We start from the raw sequence: 15,130 nt of genomic DNA on the forward strand, positions 1-15,130 counted from the left end.
TTTAAAATGTCAATGCTTCTAAGATCATGTCAATCCTTTGGCCTTCAAAATCACAATTATGAAATTCACAAATGGGCATATACAACAAATGAAGAAAAGAATAATGTGAGGACCCGAAGCACTTGCAACATAAGTTTCTCTGCTACTTCCTGTAATGAAAGAAGTGAAGTGTTATTAACAGAGATCCCCCACCTCATCCTACCAAAATAAAAAAAGATATACTAGCAAGTGAGAATCTGTTGGAAGCTCAAGAGTCCATTTCTTGTTCACTTTGTCATAAACCTCCCCGCTCCCCAGATATTCACAATTCTTCAAGCAGATTCCTTCAGCAAGCTCTGTGAGATTCCACAAATGCATTACCCATGAGGCCATGATTATAGTGACTGCTATATGAGTTATCCCATCCAAATGGAAGCAACTGTAATAAAAGGTTCAACCTAGACCTATAAGCAAGAGTAAAATATAAGAAAACTTACCCCTGATCCTTTGCACTATGTAATCAGCTCGGACACTGCTCTGTGGTAACAAACCTTTAACCCATTCTCCTTTCATTAGAGCATGAAGCCTTTGGTGTTCAGTTATAGCATCAATGCACTCTTGTACGGCAGGGACAAATGAATGTTGATGAGGCTGTTGTTGCAGATTGGGTAAAGGCAACTTTGCTGCAAACAGGAGATCCACATGAAAACATCTAAATATAGGCATGACAAACAATAACTAGTAATAGAAAAACAAAAGAGGATAACAACAGTGTATGAGCAACTGCCATGCAGCAGTATCAAGAGACTGCACAAGAGCAGCACGTAACTGATGAAGGAGCCCATCTTCGTCCAAAGTAAATGTTGGTTGCCATTCTTTAGACCCATCAATTGGAGAGACAGTAGTAGGAGCTCCAGTGTTTGGGGAATCACTTCCTACTTTATTGACAGTAATTGAGATACCAAGTTTGCTAGCTGCTTGCATTACCTAAAAAGTGGATGCTCCATTGATATTCCAAGGCCAAGTTAAATATCTGGATTTCAAATTTAAAACAAACTAATTAAAAGAGCTCTTGCTCTTCCTAATTAATACCAGCATACCCAATAAGCTACTAAAGGAGTAAAACTGCAACATAAAACTGAGCAAAACCAGAACTTATTTTCAAGGTCAAAAGCCAGGAATTGAAACTCAAAAAAGAGGTCCAAGCAAAACTGGGGAAAAAAGGAAAGTGCATAGCATAAACCTATTAAGCTCTAAGTGAGTCCATTTAAAGAGACCAGTGCATCTGATTATTAGAAGAATCATACGCCCTTGAGCTCCCAAGTTCCATGTATTGCCTGCTTCCTTGCTGAGAAAATTCAAGCTCACCGGAGAACTGACCGTCAACAGACTGTGAGAATTGTCTAATGCCTAAATCATGAGGAATCTCGTACAAGCTACTACTACATTCATTTCCCTTGAAAGCCCATGAATTGCTTGTTAAGTTGTTTGGTGTAGCACCATGAGGTGCTGATGATAATTATGGCCATTCCTGAAGAAGATGATAATAAGCTAGAGACTTTTTTGGGGAAGTTTCAAGGGAGAATGGTGATTTTGCGCCAGGGAGGAGCATCACAGAGAATGATACCTTGGGGCATGAATGAATTTAAGTACATAATAAAAGAAACAGAATGCTATATTTTTATATTGAACACTGTTAAATTTTATTGAGGTTGTTACATACTGGGTTCCTAAGGATACACTCGATTGTAAGTGTATCTTTTTTATTTGAAAGGCTAGAAATATAGAAAAGGAACCAATTCATAGAAGATAAACATATCACAATTCAAGTGAATGAATTTAAAAGAGATAGGGGAAGGCCAACAAGGAGAGTGATTGTAGTAGAAGAAACTGAACTGGGTACTTACAATCCATTAATTAAGAGGATAAGGCCCTAGAGTGGAATTGCAAAAAAAAGTTTGCATTGAAAGCATATTTTGAATCCCATGCATGTTCCAACTATATAAATGGAAATAAAACTAATCAACTTCAACATGAATCTGATAAGGGATGGTCCCCAGTTTAACTTTTGATTGATAATGGAAACTTCTTTAGCTGAAAGAAAGAGATACAAGCAGAAAGCCTTCCCCAAAACTACAAAGCAATGTTGCATGGACATAGTCAGAAGAATCAGAATCCAACACATGTTCAGGAATCTGACTTGGCAAGATGAAAAACCAAAGATTCATGGACACATCTATGAATTATTAAATACTAATTATTTTAATAATTCCGATTTCCGATTGCCAACCAAAATGAATCCTTACTAATAGTGAAAGATTTTGGTTCCTTAGGCTCCATTTGAAAAGAACGCAGATACAAATATGTTTAGTGAACTGCATGTGCAATAAATGTTATTTATAAACCTTATTTTTGACTGTACATATTGCAATTGTACACTCTTCCCAAACTGAGCCTTATGGCATGTTTAATTGATGTGAAATGGAATCATTTCAATAATTTCCTGAAACCATGAAATGACTTCAACTTTGAGTCTACTCTTAGCAGTTGGAAAATAATTGCTCCAGTTCAGACTTGAGATGGTAATTTCTGCTATATATGAACCAGGTAAGAAGAAGGTAGCACCTAAAACGTATTGCTACTATCAACAAACATTGTCTTCATTCTCGACAGGCTTGCTGATGGATCAACTATCAAAATTTAACTTGACCACACCATGAGCATGAAGATCCATTTTTGCATAGTGCTCTGCCTCTACTAGTCTGAATGCCATAGCAGATGGTCTCCCTACTTCAGAAATCAGTAGTTTTTTTTATTTTTTATTTTTTTATGGAGCAATATCTCCATTCCCATGCATCGTTTGGTAGGAGAAACTGCTTCTCCATATTTTCTATTTTTTTTTTTTTTTTTGTTTTCTGGATGTAATATAACTCTTACCTTTTCTTAGAAAAGGCAATCCCCAAAATGATAGAACATTTGAGATATGTCAACTCTTACCTTTTGTTATCTTTTAAGTTTTACCAGATATTTTCGGACCCCTAAAGCAGTAAGTCCCATGGTATTTTTTTAGCAAATTAAAACTTGGGACAACTGCATACCATGGGTGGCTATCATCATCATTGTCATCATCTAAGCTTTGTCCCAACTATATGAGGTTGGGACAGTCAACTACATGAATCCTGTTCTGCCACACCATTCTATTCAGTGCCATATTCATTATAAAAATATGGGCTGTTAAATCATTTCTCACTACCTCAATCTATATATGTCTTTTTTATCATATTCAGCAACAAATAAGCATCAACATGAAGTAAATAGTAACATCCAAACCTGATTTGAGTTAAAAATAAAATCACTCATGCTTAAGCCAATAGAAACTACAAAGAAATTATTCATTTTATTCATCACAAGGAGTTATTTGAACATAAAATCTAACCACTAATGACCTGACCCTATGCATATGCAACTAAGCCATCACAAATTCAAAATCAGCAAGGATAGCAAATCCTCATAATTACCCATTTATTAGAATCCAAACCGAGATGATTTAATCACAGAAATCAAGACAGCTATCCATCCTAGGAATTCAATCCAGACCCATACTAATAAAACTAGGAATGCTTCAACTAAAAACAAACTCAGAACAAGCTGCAAAAAAAGTGTGAACAAGAGGGACTTTAAATTTTACAGAAAACAAACTGTTGTCTGGGAACCGAAACCGATTGCCACAGCTGGAACTAGCAAGGGAAATGGCACACTGTTCCCAGGGTCTCCCTAGTGGAGTTGCCCGTCTGTGGGCACCAGAAAGTGATAATGAATGTATATTTTATATTACAATAACTTTTATGTCACATTATTCATCCATCCACAATAGAATCTCAACCAGATTTCATTCTTCCTTATTTGTAGTGTAATGTGATACAGTGTATCTTATCTCTTTACTACCTATAGGATGAGTTTGGATAGGTGCATCTGAGGTAATATTGTCAGACAGGCCCTTGATGCTTCTCTAGTTTTATAGCCTTCTTCATATTACAGTCTTACTGTGATTTCTTACATCCAAGAGGTTTTTCTCTGTAGGCAAATTACATATGCAATTTTATTTTTTTATTTTTCTGCTTTTTGTTGTACTGATTAACATTTCTTTCCTGGAAAATCACATAATTTTGCTCTCTACATTTATTACCACAGGACCCAAGTTTCTGAGCATCAGCGTCACACCATAGTTCTGACTCAGCCGATAGTTCCACAGACAATATGGACATTTCCCCTGGAAACAACTTGAGTGGCGATGCATATGATCCAACTGAAATAAAAGATTCAACTAGTTCCCAAAGTAGTTTGCCTCGTGGTGTATCTCCTATTTCTGATAATTCTCAATATGATCTTTTTATCATTTAATTCAAGGGCTAGATTCAGACACCAAAGGCTTGCTTGAAGCTTCCGAAGAAACAATTAATGAGCTCCGTGCAGATTTTCAGTCCTGCATTGTTCTTCCTCTAGTGCCTAACAATATTCAGCCACCAAAGGTTCTCAATATGATCTTTTAACATGTTTTTAGTGCCTAACATCTTCCTCTAGTGCCTAACAAATTCATGAAATAGAAAACAAGACAATGTTATCTAGAAATTCAAAATTAATCAACTACTTACAGTGATTCACCGAGTAGATCTTCTACAACAAGAATTGTTTCTGTTCTGATTCTGAAAACTCTAGGTATCACAGTTGATCTAAAAAACCAAAATACTAGATCCAAGAAATCTGGAAACAAAAAATCAAAATAAAAAAAGGAAATCAATGAAATAATAATAAAAGAGAAACAATAAGATGAGAAGCAACATTTATTGAATAAGATGAAAAAAAAAAAAAAGATGCATTACAGAGGAATGGTGGAGCAACGACAAGTGAAATAGTGATTCTTACTGTCTAAATGGAGGAGAAAATGAACAGCGACGGCAACTAGATGGAGCGGCGACAACAACTGGGATGATCAATGGTGCTGGCAACAGAGGGAGGACAGCGACGACAACTCTTCAGCATTTGCGATGAGTTGATATAGCAGTAGCGAAGGCAGAGAAGCAGAACTCCGAGATACGCAGAGGTGATTTTCGGAGGAGAAATGCAGAGATATGCATAGGTGATTTTCGGAGGAGAAACGCAGAGAAGCAGAACTCAGAGATACGCAGAGGTGATTTTCGGAGGAGAAACGCAGAGATACACAGAGAAGCAGAACTCAAAGACACGCATCAGCGATAGAAGAACTTAGCATTTTCTGTCTGAAAGAATTAATGGCATAGAAGAAGAAAGGAGTGGAGGAGAAACGTAGAAGCTGATTTTCAGAGAAATAGAACGAAGTGAAGGAGGGAAACACAGTGGTGATTTTTCGGAAAGGTAGGGTCTCGAACTTTTATATCTTGTGGGGCAATAATGAGTTTCTTATTTTTATCTGCTTACCATCCACTCGGGAAATCAACTTACCCGAGTCTCGCAAGGGTATCATTTACCCGGGGAAGTGATTCCCAGATAAATCAAAGTTACCGTGGGTTTACAAAATTTTGAAATCCGAACACAAGTAAATTGGTCAATTCCATTGATCAAACTTTCCCCCTTCACTTCACAAAAAACGAACATGGCCTAAATGCAAAATTCACATAAGTTCAACTTTTCCTAGGTAAGTTTTCTGACAATTTACCTAAGAAAGTCTTACACTTTTCAAAAGTGGGTAAGTTACATTTTTTATCAGAAGATAAACTATCAAAATTAATGAAACAAAATGGCCCTTCAAACAAACTTTTAGAAACAAAAAGATTAAAGGATAAATAATGTAATAAAAAAATGAATAAGTTTTAACATTAAAGAATATAGGTAGATATACACGGGCAACAATTACTAAGTAAGTGCATTTACTCAAGTAATCAAGGCTTAGTTTGGAAGGAGTACAAATACAAATATGCACAGTGCAAAACCTTGCATTTTGTATGTATTTGCACTGTATATGTTTGTACTTGCACTTTTTTCAAACTGAGCCTAAATGGTAAACAAATGGGGCTTAAAAGCAAGGTTAATCTCCTAAGTATCCAATAAAAATCTTAAGAATCATTCTTTAACAAATGATATAATCCCACACATAACAAAATGGAATTCTTTTTTTTTTTTGGTGAATAAACTGGTGAAATTTCATTAAAACCAGAGAAAAAAGATACATCAGAGAGGCACTATCACAACAAAGACTGCAGCAAACAGAGACAAAGAAAGATAAAAAACAAACAAACTACTGAAAACAAAGCACTACTATAGCCGAATACAAAAAGCTATGTCCAGATTTACTACATCAGAGAGACATAAAGGACTTGCAATAATGGATTTAAATCTCCCAGAAAAACCACATTTGGCCTCCGCATGAGCTGCTTGATTTGCTTCCCTTGGACAAAACTGAATCCTGTAATTTCTTCTGGATGTAATTTCTTGAATATCCTTGCAACAAAAGAGAATATCTGGGCCTTCATAATCATCAGTATCATTCAGCATATTAACTAGATATTCACAATCTGATTCAATACAAAGGTCTGATATGTTCGTCTTATCTACAAAAAGGACTGCTTCTAGAAGGGCTTGAGCTTCCGATTTCAGAGGCAACGAAGCTTTAACTTGTCCAAAACCTACACCCCAGCAGCATCCCAAATGATCTCTAATTATAAAACCAAAAGAAGTCTGTCCAAATGCCTCCAAAATACTACCATCGACATTGATTTTCATATGGCCCTAAATCGGTGATAACCAAAAATAAAATTCTTCTTGACCTGACTAATCTTGAAAGAGCCTTCTGATCTCTGCTGCCAGAAATGATCTCTCTCCACTATTGACCTACAAATGAGGGAGATAACAAAATGGAATTCAGCTAGATAATCCAATAAGGCTAGTGAAGATGTGTGAGTCTAGATTTGTTGCACACAAATAGGACATCAGATCCATACATTAGGAACATCTCTGCAACTATAATGTATTATTCAAGACCAAGCCATTATGGAATATTGCATATCATTGTAAATCATCAAAGGATAGAAAGTGAAGGGTTAGGTCCCTTTTTGTGTGATTAACATCAAAAATAAAAGTAGAAAGGGTTAAATACTTGTATACTTTGCATGTTTAGGAAACTACTTAAATGTACCTGATAGTTTTAAAAACTATTTATATATACCTTGTTGAACTTTCAAAGGTTAAATTTAAAAGTTTAAGGACAAATATGTTCTTAATTGTCATTGAATTTTCATAACATGTCATACTCTCTTCTTCTTCCTCTCCTTATTCATTCCTATTTCTTCCTCTTTCTCTTTCTCTCTTACTTCCTCCACCTCATCCTCCCCCCGGCCTCCTCCTCCTCTTTCTCTTCTTCTTCCTCCCTTCCTCCATGACGGATTGGGTGATGAGAAGGAGGAGGAGAGAGAGAGGGGGGGGGGAGGCTGCCACCTCCTTGTCTCATATGTTTGGTGTGGAGCTCAAATATGCCTTAATCCAGATATCATAATCAAACACCCAATCTACCCATATGATTCTACAGGGATGGCTAGCAAGTATTCAGTCATATCTCTTTAAAGATGAAGTTTTACTGCTCTGTGGAAAATGTTCACATAACACCTCATGAGTCATGATATCTTAATGAAGGCTTCACATTATCTACAAGATGCTGCTTCTCATACACCAAGAATGCTACGGTTGCGACGCTTCAATCTTTGGCAACACAGAGAGACCTCAATTTTACATCTTAATGGTTGTTATCGATGATGCATAGGAAGAGTTTTCATCATCCAATGTTCAAAGGTGTGATGGTCTATATAGATTCATTGTAATTGGTTAAATTGTTAAATATTAACTGAAATCCAATATTCCGAATTGAACAAAACTGTCATCTTTACAATTTATATTATTTTTGAGGAAAAATCTATAATACCAGAAAGACATATGTTTTATGATACAAATTGATTGATTGTGACATTTTCCGATATCATATCTTTCTAGTATCATGGAAATAAATTGTTGAAAAAAAAGATAAATCATTCTAAAAGGACTTCAATGTTAAAACAATGCATGGGGTGAGAGAGGCTCAAACTCTCGACCGCAGGATAACTCAGAAGCTATGAGACCTACGCGCTAGCCTACTGCGCCACCACCCTCAATATGAGAGCATTATGTTTGGTAATAATATCACACTAACCAATTTGAATACTTAAACTTATATTTCCCTTAGGCTATGTTTGGTTTGAAAGAAAAGGTAGGGAAATAAAGGAAAATGTAGGCAAACCTTTACAAACCTTCTATAGGTTTCCCTTCCTTTCCTTACTTTTTCTTTCAAACCAAACACAACCTTAATTATAATTCTTAACTAACCAATGATCTTTATACACGTACTAATTGAAATTAAGTTATTTTCTTTTGCAAGGATCTTTGTACATGTACTAGTCATGACCCATCCGATGCACAGGCTTTATCAAGCGAAAGCTATACAAACGCGATCTAACTTGACTTGAGTTCATCGGTTTTCTAGTATTTTCTAGTAAGTTTTGGTTCAGCAATTTCCTAACCCAACCAGGTCGGGTCAATTTCAGTTTGGTCATTTGTAAACCAACCAAAATTGAACCGACCTGACCATAGATATATAAATATTTTATATTTAAAATATAATTTTAATACGGAAAGTGAAAAACTCTCATATTTCTTAGTCTAAAATATTTTATATTATAAATTTAAATTAATTATTTATTTTTTAATAATACTATTATAGTTTTTTTAAATTTAAAATTAATTTTTAAGTTTAAAATCTTTTGAGTCAATTGACCAAATTGACATAACCCAAGTTGACCGATTTTTACTAATGGTCAGTCAGTTGTAGGTAGACCTATACATGGGTAGGCCCCGAGCCCCACTTTTCCTCTTTATAAACAGAAAATGACTAGGCATGAGCCCAAGTCAGGCCCGACCATCTGGCCTAGATCTTGAGCCCAAGTCTGAAGCCCGATCTAGACAAATAATTTATATTATGTTAATTATACATTATTAATAATATTTTATAATATTCTATATATTATAATATATTTTTTAAATATTATATTTTTTACTATGTATAATATTATCAAGTTGGGATTGGGACAGGCTTATTTGGGAAAGCCTGAGCCCAGCCCGAAAAATAGTCAGGCCCAATGTTTAAAGCTTGAGCCTGAGATTGTGGCCTTAAAACGTTGTCTAAGCCCGATTTAGAATGGGTCGAACCAGGCCAACCCGTTGGGCTACTTAACCCATGAACATTTAGTTTCAGGTGACCAACTCCCCAACCCAACCAAGTTGGTTTAGTTGGCCAAACAACCTTCAATCGAACCAAAATGACCCATGAATAAGGTGTCAATGGAGATAGATTAGACGGACCAACAAGGTATATTGAATTGGACCAGTCCAAACTTAAATGGTCCAAAGTGTTTATTGGATTGGATTGGACTTGGTCTATCCCTAATAAATTTATATTGGATTGGGTTGGATTGAGCCAGTATCTGGTCCAATGATAGAAGATAAGAATATAGGTGTCAATAGACCGGGTATGGATTAGAACCAATCAAAATTAAAACAGATTTGAACAGATTGGATGATCCAAATATTGAATTGGACCAGTCCAAAATGGTCATTGGATTGAATTGGACATGGTCTATTTGTAATGGATTCACATGGGACTGGATCAAATTGAACCAAATCCAGTCCAATTGACACCCCTATCATGAACACTCTTAATTTTAGCTAAATTAATAATCTAGTCTCTAAAAAATGGCAATAGTTTAATCTCCAATACTTATCAAGAATTTATAGCAAAAATACACAATTACTGCAAATAAATTTATAAAAAAAATACAACAAATAACTAATAAATATACAACGAATACAATAATTATGAAAATACAATAAATACTAAATATACATTAAACTTGTCAATAAATAGTGTAATATATAATAATACTTTAATCTCTATCAAATGTTAATCAATAAATTATAACAAAAATACAATAAACTAAATTTAAAAGTTAAACAATAATATTTTAATCTCCAATAACTATTGAAAATTTTCTGCTAAATAACAAAACAAAAATAGGTTTATACATAATTGTTCAAAATATATTCACTACAAATACAATAAATAATTACTGAAAATACACTAAATATTAATTTTAGTATATACAAATGTATAATAAATATAGATAAATATTTTAAAATTATTATTAATAAATATTATTTTTTTGAATGTTACTAAATAATTTCCTTGTTTAATTTTTTTTAATTAATATTTAAAATATGATTTAGTTATTAATTTTTTATATTAAATATATTTAAAAAGTAGTTATTTACAATATTATTTAGTTATTCAAATAATTTCACTATTTATATTTTTAAAATAGTAATTACTTATTGAATTGAATATTTTGTAAAATTATAATGTATACTATTATTATATAATTTTGTTATATTATTACTTCAAATATTATGAAATCTATTATAATTATTGTTCTTGTAAGAAATTTTTTAAATTTATTACATAATTTCATTATTTTAACTATTTAAAATTTAATTATGTTAAATATTTCATTATTTAAAATATTTAGTTATATAAATATTTAAATAAGATATAAGATATTTTTAAATTTTTTATTTAAAATTTATTTATTTTAAAGTTATTACGTAATATTAAATATTATGTTATATAATTATTTATCTGTTTTTAATATTTTTTATTTAAAGTGATTAGTTATTGAAATATTTAAATAATATTTTTTAGTTTTAAAATTTTATTATGTGAGTAACGTTTAAATAATTTTTTCATTTAAAATTTTAAAATATTATTTAGTTATTAAAGTGAATAATCCATAAAAAAATATTACTTTTGTGTTTATAATAAATATTTTAAAGTTATTACATAATTTTATTATAATATTTAAATAATTGTTAAATCCTTTAACTCAAACTTTCTTTAGATAGATATAGATCAAAAGTGGGATAGGATAAATAGAATTAGAGATAATTTAGGAGAGAAACTCTCTACCTAATTAGAGATAAATAAGAATTAGAAAAAATTTAAGGGAAGGTGAGGGATAGTGCTGCCACTTGGCCAGATATTATAAAACCAAATCTCTCTTTCTTTACTTGATAATTAACTCCCTTGCCATGTGGCTTAATGGGTGGGCTGGGTGGGAAAGAAGAGGACAGAGAGAATGAATGAGAGAGTTGGAAATGGGTAAGGGAAAAAGGAGAGAGGTTTGAGGAGAGAAAAGCGAAGGGGGAATGGGAGAAGGAGAGATAAAATGCCTCTCATGATAGCCATCATTGCCTCGTGAGATAAAAGAAAAGTTTTTTTTTTTTTGATAGGTACAAAAGTTGCATAAAAAAGCCAACTAAAACCCCCATGACATGCATGTAGGAAACGTCGAGGTTGTGTCTTAAACATAAACTAGCAAGGTAATACCAAGTAAATGGGACAGTGAACTATAAGGAAGAATGATAAAAGTTGTGACAGTGGGATTGAAATCCTGGTCTTTGCTGGAATGAACCAACTAATATATGAAAGATACATATATAGCATACAAATAAAAGAAATACAAATTTTAAATGTATAAGAACAGACCCATCTTACAAAGTCATTAAGCATATATTTCCCCAAAACACATGCTATTCATCTTGTGAACCAACCAATTCTTTGTGGAACAATGTCTTCAACAACTGAAACTATCCTCAAGGGAACACTTGTCAAATGTGTTCCCATAACCCCTAAAAAGAGCATTTGGACCAGCCCCACTACCTAACTCATTATATGTTTCTTCATTTACATATTTAGAAACAATCACAGAAAGAGAAATTACTAAAAAAAAAAATGCTTTCTCTGCCCTCCTTGCCAACTCAATGCATCAGCAAAGCTGCTTGTTGATATCTGCACTTGGACAAAATCCATTCTTACTTGCATAGCCAAATGCTTCACCTCCCTTATTATGAATCTGTAATGACATGTGCTTTAGCTATCAATTTGAAACCAGTCTACTACCATTCCGAGATTGCCTTCCATCTCAATATTCCTATAGTTGAATGAATGCTTCGTGTATGTGTGTGAATTTTATTCTCTTTCTTTTCAGCTTCTATAGCCAATATATTTTTGTGAAGAAAAAACATGTAGAAAAAAGTTACTTTTCCAATAAATGGAAAATATATGTAGAGAACAAATTGGCAAGCATACCTCATATAGAGCCTAGTAACAACCACTATAGGCTTCAATATATAATAATAAAAAAAAAAATATTGTTAAAAAACCTTGTCCCATACTTCTGAAAACCGATGTTCCTATGACATTTCCTGAATATCCAAATCAGATATCCTATCAGGAGTCACTGGTGCTTCAGCTTGGAACGAATGGTTGAGGGAGTTATTATATTTCAAAAATCTTACTGCATATCCCTAAACTGGAAGTTGGGGATAATCCTACTCCATAGCCTTGAATCTCTCTTTGGTGCTATCTTGCCAATTCAGAGAAGAACGAAGAGAAGAAGAAACTCTATCCAGTGATGTTCCCATGCTTTCATGACTTTGGTTCTCTCTCTCTCTCTGCATGTCACCATCAACACCATGAACCACAATAACCATATTGCCAATAACAGAACAACTAACAGACGAACTGAAAACCCTGACCATGCACTAAACACAAAGCCATCTCCACCGAAGAACGAAGCCACTACAACCTCCATGAACAGAGGAAACAGCCATAAGAGAAGAAACGCAAACAACACCTGCCAAGAAACGAAAAAAAAAAAAAGAAAACAGAACCCATAACAAAAAAAGAACTAACAAATCTGAGAAGAGCAAAGAGGAGAATGAATATGCATTCCAAAGAGAAGGAAACCACCAAAAAATAGAGCTTAGAATAGAGAATAACAAACAAAATTTAGAAGAAAACCCTAATAGAGAGTTTTCATTAAAATAAATAAACTTGTCTGTAGAGCGAGAGTATATGTATGTGTGTCCATGCGCAAGTAAACTCAATTCCTTGTGACCAATCAATTAAATATAAATAAACTAGCCCTTTGTTAAAATTCAATACCATGTGATAATCTGCTTTTATTCATTGGGGGTCACCAGGAAATGCAATGACCATGCTATGAATTTAGGCAAAATGTGTGGTGCATGAATTGCACAGTGAAACAAAAAACTTGATCCAGTGATAGTGTTATGTCACAATTGAATCTTTAGCATTGTTAAAGTTTGTAATATTATGTAGGCATTTGTTTTAAAACATGAATCAATGAAAAATAAATACATTATGTGATGTTTTAAATATGATTGGTTGAAATTCTGATTTTACATTTTTAGACCAATTTTCTTGAAAACCAAACAAACTGTAAAATTGATGGACAATTTTCAACTATGATGCGAAAAGACATGATACCAGAGAAAAACTAATAACCAATCATAAAATTGTAACCATTCATCAAACTTCACGTGGGATTTTGATTGGTCACAGCCTATCGTTGTAGCGTTAAGTGTTAAGTTGGAATGAATTAAGAATACATTTGGGAGGGCTTGGAGGTGAGTTCTATAAAGGATCAAAATTTTGTTACGTATCAGCCTATATCGGAGCCTTTTCGATACGCCCCTACAGGGAGTGTTTCAAGTCAGCAAGTGGTTCAGAGAGTAGACCGGCCTTAAACCAGTCTCTCTAAATCAGTTTCGGAAAAAAAAAAAAATAAACACATAAAAAACATTACCGATACAGGCCGATACAATGATACTTTGAACCATTCCATTGATTGAGCTGTGGTTGTTGAACACTCCTATTTTGGATTTGGATAAGACAACTGGAGTAGATTCAGTTTATAGTCGTGTTCATTGCAGTTGAAACTCCAATATTGACTTTTCAGATTTTCACCAAATACAACTGTTATGAGTTCTGTGTGAGGCTATCTTAGAACACAAGTGGTGTCCCAAAAACCCTTTCATACGGGCACTAACTTTGAGTGGAGTGTTTCAATGTCCCATCCGATCCTCTGCACCATTTTGGACCAGTCCAATTCAATGTTTGGACCGTCCAATCTGTTCAAACTGGTTTTAATTTAGATATTGGTTCTAACACAAACCTAGCCCATTGACACCTATATTCTTATCTTTTATCAATAGATCAGATATTTGTTTAACTGAATCCAATTCTATATAAATCCATTATAGATGGACTAGGTCCAATCCAATAAATACTTTTAGCCATTAAATCTAGACCCGTCTAATTCAATACGTCTTATGGGTCTGTCTAAATTGATTTTGAATAGAACGGGGTCCAATCTAAAATCGGTCCATTGGCACCCCAGTTGCAACAAATGCGCACTCACATTTTTTTTCCATAGCCTTACAACTTACAAGGCATTCCATTAATTGCTCAAAAGTGAATCATTATAAATACAATCAACAATGAAATCGGGACAGAAAAACCATGTATGAATATGAGAAATAGTAAACCCAGACTTTGCAATCAAATAAGCTGCCCAATTTGCAGTCCTATAAAATTGGCCGGAATGTGCTTTAATGCGCCATGAAAGAGTTTGGAGGAGTAGAATTCTCCAACAGAGCTTTTAAAAGTCAAGCAATTGATTTTTCGACATGTTAGGTAATATATATCAACATGAGATATCCATACCAAATACCTTGACCTATTTGTGGTGACGTGGCTGTGGCCGAAGGACTACCTTGATGGACTTAGCAGATTCGGTATCAAATTATTAAATTTAGGGTAAATTATATATAGATACCTTCTACCCAAGGTTAATTTTATTTTATTTTTAATTGGTTCAAAGGGGTTGGTTTAAGACCCGATCATCCTCTGAACCAATATCGGTAACCCATTGGTATGATACAAATCAGTTAATATTGGCCGATACATATCGATACTTTGAACCTTGTTTGTACTTTAGTGATAGTGACACTTAAGGGCTTTTAACTTTCAAATGTGGTACTTTCGCATCCTAAATTTTTCAAAATAAAAATATACATGCAAGTCTAACTGTTAGTATTCCTGTTAGTTATTTTGCACTAAAACATTTTAAAATCTCCAAACTGCCCTTCCTTTTTCTATCTTTGCTCTTGAATGTGT

The 15,130-nt window shown here is 33.7% G+C and overlaps 1 protein-coding gene across 7 annotated transcripts; it reads right to left on the reverse strand.

Moving 5' to 3' along the window:
- Positions 1 to 13: 13 nt before the first annotated feature.
- On the reverse strand, positions 14 to 5,387 carry LOC104602410 (uncharacterized). Of its 7 annotated transcripts, none has more exons than XM_088900103.1 (6): positions 4,903 to 5,387; positions 4,632 to 4,740; positions 809 to 1,012; positions 477 to 662; positions 271 to 335; positions 14 to 149 (listed from the first exon to the last, which is right to left on the reverse strand). In XM_088900103.1, exons 3-6 carry the CDS (start codon positions 864 to 866, stop codon positions 66 to 68), a joined length of 393 nt encoding a protein of 130 aa, XP_088756229.1. In that variant the 5' UTR covers positions 867 to 1,012; positions 4,632 to 4,740; positions 4,903 to 5,387; the 3' UTR covers positions 14 to 65. The 7 variants fall into 7 exon arrangements, 3 of the variants coding, with proteins under 3 accessions (XP_088756229.1, XP_088756228.1, XP_088756230.1); XM_088900102.1 differs by having other exon boundaries at positions 809 to 966; positions 4,903 to 5,385; XR_016083730.1 differs by having other exon boundaries at positions 14 to 335; positions 967 to 1,012; positions 4,903 to 5,385.
- Positions 5,388 to 15,130: the final 9,743 nt, after the last annotated feature.

Source organism: Nelumbo nucifera, chromosome 3 (assembly GCF_055504915.1).
Source record: "Nelumbo nucifera cultivar China Antique chromosome 3, China Antique-T2T, whole genome shotgun sequence".
NCBI classification, from domain to species: Eukaryota; Viridiplantae; Streptophyta; class Magnoliopsida; order Proteales; family Nelumbonaceae; genus Nelumbo; species Nelumbo nucifera.